The sequence below is a fragment of the Muntiacus reevesi genome, chromosome 6 (genome assembly GCF_963930625.1).
Source record: "Muntiacus reevesi chromosome 6, mMunRee1.1, whole genome shotgun sequence".
In the NCBI taxonomy this organism is placed as follows: domain Eukaryota; kingdom Metazoa; phylum Chordata; class Mammalia; order Artiodactyla; family Cervidae; genus Muntiacus; species Muntiacus reevesi.
The window spans coordinates 7,375,303-7,385,006 of NC_089254.1; the positions used below are offsets into that span (position 1 = coordinate 7,375,303).

The following is a 9,704-nucleotide window of genomic DNA, read 5'->3' on the forward strand; positions in this document are numbered from 1 at the left end:
TTTCTCTGGAGCCCCTGTACCTGTTTGTGATGGAACCTGAATCTGGAGACTGAGCCTCATGCCTGCAAATTAAATATGCTAACTTTCCATCTCACTTGAACAAAACATCTGACACATTGAGTTTAAACCCTTCTTAAAAACCTCCAAGTTAAAAAAAAAAAAAAAAAAAAAAAAAAAACCTCCAAGTTGCTCTGGTAGCATGTGGGTTTGATTACAGCTGAAAACCACAAAAAATAAAACACATTGGGACAAAAAGCAAAATTGTAAACAAATGAAGAAGGAAAGGAGGGTCCTTGGAGGGAGGAGCAGGTCACGAGATCTCAGAGATCTTGCTGAGAAGAGGAAAACAGCCTAAAAAGTTTCAAATATCCAGGACCCTGAAGTCCAACCTGTAATTAGGCTGCCACCCTTCTCCTTAGAAACAAAGGGTTTTGCAGTAAGCGTGAAATTCTATTGTGTCTCTTTGGAGTGCTCAGGTTTCTGGATGCCAGGCACTCAGGAAAGGAGACTTTCCCAGAAGTATTATAAGGTCCCTGCTATAAAACACTGCAAGAGAAGTGGGTTCAGACAAAGAAAGAACCAAAGTCCAATGGCAACCATCAGTTGAGCTGGTCCAAATCCACCGCTGCTCAGAGCCAGGGCTTCCGACAGTCCCTCCTTCAGAGTGTAAACTTCCCGCCCAAGAGGACCTTTTGCAAACCTTTAAGTTGGTTATGGAGTTAGTTTGATACTGAAAGGGAGAAACAAATAAACTCTGTCTTTCCTTGATTTTTTGAGCTTTATATTGAAAAACTACTGCTTTTCTTTCAAACCCATACTTTAAACATTCATTTAAATGCATATAGCTGATTTACTTTGCCATACCGCAGAAAGTAATGCAACATTGTAAAGCAACTATACACCAACAAAAATTAATTTGGAATTTTTTTTTTAATTTAAAAAATAAACATTCATTGGACACTTCCTTCTTTTTGGCACTGGTGGGGAGAGTTCGGAGTGAGTCATAAAAATGAATGAGAAATAAATTCTTCCCTCAAGGACTGGAAGGAAACAAACAGGTCCTCCAAGTTAAAGGGAACACTGTTAGGAGGAACACATTGGTGCAACCTTTCCAGAAGTCAGGTGAATTATTTATTTCAAAGCAGTTGATGTGCAGACTTTTTGAAACAAAAATTCCAATTCAACAGATGCTTCTAAGGAGACAATTGGAAAATACCTACCCCCCAAAAGTGATTTTGATATTGTTTCCTGCCACAGCTAAGTCATACAGAAGGCTCCAGCTGAAAGGAGGCGAAGGTTATAGGCGAGGAAAAAGGCAAAGGGAAGCACATCCAGGGGCTGACTGCTCCTTCCACAGGGACATAGATGGCCGAGATGACCACAAGGCACAGAAGAGGGGGGCTGAGAGCACACCCCCCCCAGGCACCCACTCACACCCAACACAGTGCTGATCCAAATTCTAACTGATACCACTGTTAACTCAAAAATGACACTGAAGTATAATTGGTGAGCATATATGCTCCAAAAGCAAAGAAGAGCTGTGAAAGAGTACAATCCCACAAAAACAGTATAATAGAACATACTGAAGTGTGAAGGCATGCGTCAGTTGCTCAGTTGTATTGACTCTTTGTGACCCTACAGACTAAGGCCTGCCAGGCTCCTCTGTCCATGGGATTCCCCAGGAAAGAACACTGGAGTGGGTCACCATTTTCCCCCTCCAGCGGACCTTCCTGTCTCAGGGATCGAATCCAAGCCTCCTGTGTGTCCTGTACTTCGGGCGGATTCTTTACCTGCGGAGCCATCAGGGAAGCCCATATTAAAGTATAGATGCTTTTTAAGAAATGAAATTGGTGTAAGAACAGATATGTATGAAACAGCATGAGAAGTCAGCTGTGCTTCACAACATATGACAAAAGCGTTTTGGCTCAGGGAGGCAAGGAAGCATTCAAGCTTCGGTTAGGCCACCTGAATTTGAATTTTGTCACAAAGATAAAGTAAAGCCTTACACAGTGCTCAAACGTGCACTCTGAGTAGACAGAAGTCTAGAATAGTACATTCAATAGTAGAAAAACTAGAAGGCAGTAGGAGAATGTTGGTCAAACCTAAGGATGAATGAAGTATGAAATTCCTGCAGTTTGGGAGTTACAAAAGACTTTAAAGAGAAAGAGAGATAAGATACACAAACTTAATCTGAACAATAAAAATAAGGAAACACAAAAAAAGAACAACAAGCTGTAGAAACTGATAATACATGTAGCAAGGTCTTAATAACCCATGAGCAAGAGAAATTGCCAAGCCTCTAATTATGAAATTGGAAGAGGGACTTCCCTGGTGATCCAGTGGCTAAGACTCCATGCTCTCAGGGCTGGGGGCCCAGGTTCAATCCCTGGCCAGGGAACTAAATCCCATGTGCCACGAGTAGGAGTCCACATGCTGCAACTAAAGATCTTGTACGCCACAACTAAGACCCAGAGCAGCAAAATAAATTAAAATAAATAAAATTTTTTCAAAGAAACTGGAAGAGGATGGGCAGTTTGTATGCAACTATATATATATGTTAAATGCTCCTTACACTAACCCTCAAGGTAGACTATTGAATAAGCCCTAATATGCACTCGTAGACGACACACACACTCTAATGGCTAGAGAACGACAGGGCCGAGAGACAGAACCTGGACACACCAGCTGGCATCACGGCAGTTGACATCCCTTCTGGAGAGAAGCCACCGACAGGCAGCACAAACCCTTGAGATGGATGGTAATTTGAGTTCTTGTTGGCTTACCTTGCTATTTTGGATTTATTCTAAGACCATTACTTCTTAAGCAGGCTGGGACAAGGGAGCCACCTCAGGAGGGCAGTGCAGTCCCTGTGTGGCTGGGTCTGACACCACACCAGCTGTGAGACTGACAGATTATGAAGCTGCACTAGAGACAGGGCCCTCTAGCAGCTCCGCATGGAGATGGCCAAACCATTCCCAGCAAGAAAGGATTTCCTAACCCTTGTTGTTTGTAGCGTCCTGTCCTATTCAGCCATACGGGTGCGACCTTTCTGGAGCTCAGCTGCTCTGCTGCTGCTGCTGCTAAGTCACGTCAGTTGTGTCCGACCCTGTGTGACCCCATAGACGGCCGCCCACCAGGCTCCTCTGTCCCTGGGATTCTTCAGGCAAGAATACTGGAGTGGGTTGCCATTTCCTTCTTCAATGCATGCATGCATGCTAAGTCGCTTCAGTCATGTCGGACTCTGTGAGACCCCATGGACAGACAGCAGCCCACCAGGTTCCTCTGTCCACAGGATTCTCCAGGCAAGAATACTGGAGTGGGTTGCCATTTCCCTCTCCAGCTCTAGCCCTCAACAAATAAACCTTGCACGTGTTTTTTGAAGGCTGTTCACTGGAAGAACTTGGGAGGGAGCCCTGGGGTCCCCAGCAGTGAGGCTCCGGACCTAGGCAGTGAAATGGGACTGAGAAAACCTGCCAGGCAGGCTGTGGCAAGACCAGGCAAGTCTGGATCCTGGTCTGAAGAGGTGCCGGTCTGAGGCCACTGGGCTGGGCAGCACGACCCAGACCCAGGCTGGAGGAGACGGGCAGAGGAGGGGCTCCCTGCCCACAGCTCCGCCTGGCCACAGCACAGCTCTGCTTCCACTCCCAGTTTGGCTGTTACGGCAGCCCCTGGCCCCACCCTCAGCGGGGGTTTTGTAAGTCTGAGGCTGAAGGAGGAAACAGAACAGGCTCTGTCCTAAAAGCAGGACTCCATCGTGGGCTGGACTGTGAGCTTTCTGCGCAGTATCTATGCAAACGAAGTACCAACTGGAAAACCAGGCCCCCCGGAAGGAAGAGCCCCAGGGGTCTCCATCGCCTAAAAGAAAACCCTAATTATCTGTGTAACCAAATAGAATCGTACAATCTCTTATGCATATGGAGGTGTGACCACGAGCCTATTGATAACAGTCCACTGTTAACTACCTCGGCTTACTAGGCTTAAGGCATATGAATCATGGGTTAACTTTGATTGTATCTTTCTTTTTCCTTTGTTCAGACTAGTTTCAGGGAACCTTATACACTTAGGGTATACAAGGTTTTCCCAAAAACTGGTCGGGGCCCTTGGCTAAGAGGAGGCTCTGCCTTGGGCCCGCTGGTGTAATAAACTGCACTCCACTATCTGCATTGTCCTTCTGAGTGAGTTTGTTTCCCGGAACACGCCACTACAATGAGACAAAGCTCAAGATGAGATGCAGTCATCATGCCTCTGCTTCCCTCCCACCGGCCCTAAGAAACAATTCTTTTCCAAATCGGCAGTGGGAGAGACTAGGGTATCCAGGCCAGACTCTTGCCAGGAGCTTCAGCTTCAAACCGGTCTGTGCTGGTGAGCGCACCCCAGGACCAGGGCGGGTAGGAGGGAAAGGTCCCCGGCAGGAGAGAACCAAGGGGAGAGGAGATGCATATGGAGGGGAGAGCGCAGAGCTGACCTGAGGGCGGGGCCCTACAAAGTGGCCCCTGGAGCCTCGGCTGGAAAGTTGCTCTTCAGTCTAGAAGTTTCCCCAGGAGACAGCCTCAGCTCCAAGACAATTGCATCATGCAAGCCCCAAGGTCCTCTGCCTCTGTCTCTGCAGGTATTGTTACTAGGAGGTCAGGTTGGTTGGTTTGGGTTTTTTTCAGTCTTTCTAATCATTGAAAAATCCAGGCCTATGCAGGCTAAAGAAAACAGGGAGACTCCAGGATTTCCATCAAATAAGGAGGCAGCTTGTTTTGTGGTTTTCAGGTGTTTTTTTTCCCCACAGAAGCTAACCCACCATCCTAAAAACAATCTTCCTTGTGAAGATCTTATCATTTTCCCTCCCATATGAAAGAAAGTAAAAGTGTCAGTTGCTCAGTCATGACCGACTCTTTGTGATCCCAAGGACTGTAGACCACCAGGCTCCTCTGTCCATGGAATTCTCCAGACAATAATACCGGAGTTGGTTGCCATTTCCTTCTCCAGGGGGTCTTCCCAGCCCAAGGATCGAACCCACGTCTCTTAGGTCTCCTGCATTGGCAGGCAAGCAGGTTTTTTATCTCTAACACCACCTGGGAAGCCCCTCCCGCCAATATGCTGGTAACCATTTCAGCAAAAGAGTGAAGCAAAGAGATGTGTTTTTTCACTCTGACAGACAACCAAACTGAAAAATGAGAAACTGGATGCCTTGCTTTTGAAATCCCGTCAGTTTTCCATACCTTAAAAAGAGTGGATATTCTTACATTCTTAAACTCAGGCAGTGACGCAGGACAGCAGGAACTTCCAGTCAAACAAAACCCTGAATAAGAGGCTTCCTTTGCAGGCACTCCTGGAGCACCCTTCAAAATCACCTTTTGTTCCATTGTTTATTTAATTGCCAGTGCTTTGAAAGACTGCAAGGGAGGAAAACCAAGCTACAGCCAGAAAATTAGAAGCAAATTAAGATAAATCATAATGAAAGAAAGGGCTCTGCTGAGATCATGATTATGACCGGAGGGAAAAGCAAACAAACCCAAACAGCCTAGTTTGGGGCTGCCCCACACTCTGAAAGGATGCCCGCCTTTCCATACGCCATTGTTTCCTAGATCAATGCTCTGAGTAAACCAAAAACACATGCAAATGACCTTTGCTGACCTTCCCTGACTGGGCTTGTTTCCTCCCAGGGCCCAGGCCAGCCGAGAGGACCCCGCAGAGGTGCACAGAGGCAATGCCCACTAAAGCTGATCAGCTTTGTCTCTTTAGCTGGACAGAATTCTTCTGAATGGTTTTCCAGTTTTAATAACAAGGAGATCAAACCAGTCAATCCTAAAGGAAATCAACCCTGAATATTCATTGGAAGGACTGGTGCTGAAGCTGAGGCTCCAATACTTTGGCCACTTGATGCGAAGAGTCTATTCATTGGAAAAGACCTTAATGCTAGGAAAGATTGAAGGCGGGAGGAGAAGGGGACGACAGAGGATGAGACGGTTGGATGGCATCACCGACTCAATAGACATGGGTTTGGGTGGACTCTGGGAGTTGGTGATGGACAGGGAGGCCTGGTGTGCTGCGGTTCATGGAGTCGCCAAGAGTCGGACGTGACTGAGCAACTGAACTGAACTGGACATAAATTCAGGTGGAGAAGCATGGCTCATGGCTAGGGGATATTTGTCAGTGTTGGAAAGGTTTCTTAGAAGGGTCCCACCTGGTCTCCCCTGGGGCCACCACCAACTGCCGTTACCTGCCCATATGCAGGTGTCCTACATCTGAACCAGAAACCTGCTCCAGGAGATTCCTTCAAGAGCAATGAGTCAGCATGAGACATCAAGTAGTTATTCTTGATGTCTTCAGGCATCAAGAAGTTATTCTCAATAGTACACTGGGAGGAATGTGCACACCCAACACGAGAATACAGTTGGATAAATTATGCATATCCCACTGATAAACTACTGTCCATTAAAGCCATTAAATATGAAGACTAAGCAGCAACTTTCAAAATATTGTGATTCAATGTTAAGTGAAAAAAAAGCTACCATTTTAACCGCATAAAAATATTGTATTACACCTACCAAATGACAAGACCACAACAGTAGCAGACACATTTGGATAATGGAATTTTACATGATTTTTAAACTTTTCCCTATTGTTATAGTGCTGTTTGTGCAATAAACAACATTCAAGAGAAAAAATAAGTAATTTAAAGTAATTATAAAAATGTGCTTGTATTAAAACCGCCTTTTTCCAAGAACAGAATTTCAAAAATCCATAAAACTAAGAATTAATATAAGTGTGATGGGTCATATTCATTCATTCTATACTATTCCTACTATTTTTCTCTGTTTGAAATGTCACTAATAAAAGGTTTCTTAAAGGAACTATAATAATAAAATCTAATAGAAATGAAGGGATTTTTAAAGTAAATATAAAAAGAAACATGCTTCTCTCAGTGGTATACTCATCTTACATGCAGTGCTCAATTTTTATTCACTGAGGAAACATTTATTTGAGGCCATGTAGTCACTCGGTCGGATTGGCTACTCCCCCACCCTGTTTCTGCTGACACCCCATTTTCATAGTCGGGAAGCTGCTGTGAACAAAGAATTTACAGATGACCACTGGAGACCAGAAGAAAGCTATGAAAAGTAGGTCAAAGACATTCGCCCAGAGGGGTCTGGCCTCCATCTGTACAAGGCCATCGCGTGAGGAGATGTGAGCTCCTCCTTGCGTGTGGTCCCCGGGGCTCCATTCCAGCCCACTCATGCGGCAGGACCCACGGGTTGCCCTTGGATCTCTCTTCTCTCTCACTCCTCTGGGTCACCTCCCACCCCCCACCCCCCATGGATGTCTGAGACCCCCATCTCTACCATCTCTGACACTGGCCAAATAAGAAAACAGGTCTCACTCCTATGCTAGGCATTGCTGCAAACGCATGGCACGCATTGACTCTAATCCTTCAAACAACCTCCCTTTACAGGGAGGAAATCTGCCTCAAGTGAAGGAGGGAGGACAAGGTGGGACGTGCTCTCAGCACCAAACCCCGGGGTCATCAATGCTCCTTTACTGTTACACGCAGCGCTGCGGTGCATAACTGTGTGCAAACATCTCTTCCCATTTGTGCAGGGACATGTGCGGAATATTTCCCCAAAGGCGGGTTCGTTACACACGCGCTTGTAAACCCCATCACGTTCTCTGTCCTAACCTGTAGCTCCGTGAGAGCAGAGCACACCTTTGGCAGGTTCCGCAGGCATCTATTATTAGCACACAGCAGAGATGCAATAAATATTATATTCCTTTCTTCTTTCACTCATTCAATAAATAGTTATTGAACACCTGTTTTGTTCCAAGTACTGTTCTGGGTGCTGGGGAATATGTTGGTGAACAAATCAGGAAAAACTCTCAGCTCTAAGGGACCTGACAATCTAATGTGAGTTCCAGAGCAAATGAACCAATCAGTAAACTCATGATGTGTTAGGAGGTGATAAATACTAAGAAAAATAAGGCAAAGATTGATGGGATACAGGAGCTACCATTGAAATGAGTGGTCAACAGACCAATAAATGCATAAAATATTTCTGAAGGGGATATTTATTTCAGCAGCATTCAGTCGTGAAAATATTAAAACAATTCAAGGGTCTGATAATGAAGGAGAGACAGGAGGTCCTACTGAGCTGTTCTGAGGTTTAAATCAGTGGACAAAAAGCAGAAAGTGTGGAGCCTGAGAACCTAACTTCTACCCACAACATTCTTTCAGAGGAAAATAGGCTTCATTCCCCCAAACCAACTAAATGTCAATAAAATCTGCTTTTCATAAATTGGAAACCACTTTCACAGACACCAGTGCACTGATAATCCATCAAAAGCAAAGTCTGACTTGTCAGTTTCTGACCTTCAAAATTCTGCACAAATTTCCAACTGAAATAATTTTCATCCTGAAGATCTTTGCATGAGAAAGCAAGCATCTTTTTTAAACATTTTTTACATTATTTTGAGGAAGCAAGAATATTTTGCAGATGAGAATTTAGCAAAATGAAATTCAATGTCAAACGCTGAATTTCTTCCAAAAGAAGAACTGGTCAGCATACATACACAGACACACACACACACACTCCATACGCTAAGTGTGGACTTTAAAATCAGAAATGACGCAGATATTACTGCAGGCCTACTTCTACTGGAAATGACATCTTCAAGTGTTTGTTTTAATCTTGTAGCATTAGGAATAAAGCATAGTGTAATAATAGGAATTATTAAATTAAAGCATAGGAATAAAGCCAAGTGTAATAATAAGCCATTGATTCTACCTCATTAAAACACACCCGTGCAGGATATTTATGTAGCATCAGCACAAATTTGGTTTGAACAAGTCCAGTCTACTTAGGAGAGCCTTGCTATGCAATTTGGATGCAGCTCCCAAGAGATGTGAATTAACATTAAACATACAACATCAAAGAAAAATAGAATGGATGCTTCTTGCCAATTCTGGTTACCCAGGCTGTGTAGCCTCCTGGTTGGCAGTCCATACCTGTGATGTTCTGTTTATGCATTAAAAGGATGTAATGCTCTGTCCTTTCAACCAGAAGATTTGCAGTTCAATTTTTACCACAGATGCTCAAAGTACCAAGTACAGTTCAAATTCTCTTAAAAAAAAAAAAAATAGGTTTTTCTAAATTAGCAGTTTTCTGACCGAATGCTGCAGATGATCAGGAAGGCTCAGCTTTTGTTAATAATACTTTAACCCCGGGGGGTAGGTTCTGGATTTCAATAACCCAGTGTCCCCCAATTCCATGAGTGTGTGGGGTGAGCCAGATCAGCCCCTCGCCCCCACCTCACCACCCTCTACGACCCCGGAAGCCTGGGGGCATGCCGCACTCACCGGGTGTCTGACCCTGCACAACCAATTCTTCCAGACCAGGGCCCGGAACTGGCGCCCCGCCCGCCCCATGCCTGCCCTCCAGGGCGCTCAGGACACCGGCCCCAAGCTCCCGGCTTATATTGGCCTCCTGGGCGAGGCCGCCGCGGATTAGTCAAGTCCAACAAAAGTGAGTGATGCAAGACAACCTGCAGGCGACTGAGCAAGGCGGCATCGAATGTCCTCCTGCTCTGCATGTGTTGAGAAATCTTACCTTCTCGCTCAGTCCAGCGTCGGGGAGAGTGGTGTTACAGAGGCAGCCTCAGGGCCTTGTAGGCGCGCACACTTCCAAGGACCCACGCAGCTGCGGAGCGCGCAGCCAGGA

The 9,704-nt window shown here is 45.4% G+C and overlaps 1 protein-coding gene across 1 annotated transcript in view; it reads right to left on the reverse strand.

The window, feature by feature from the left end:
• Nucleotides 1-9,412, reverse strand: part of ABCA13 (ATP binding cassette subfamily A member 13) — a 366,717-nt gene extending 357,305 nt beyond the window's left edge. Inside the window, exon 1 of the mRNA XM_065938900.1 lies at nt 9,344-9,412. Coding sequence (XP_065794972.1) covers nt 9,344-9,412 — 69 coding nt within the window. The remainder of the gene's footprint in view (nt 1-9,343) is intronic.
• Between the last annotated feature and the right edge of the window lie 292 nt (nt 9,413-9,704).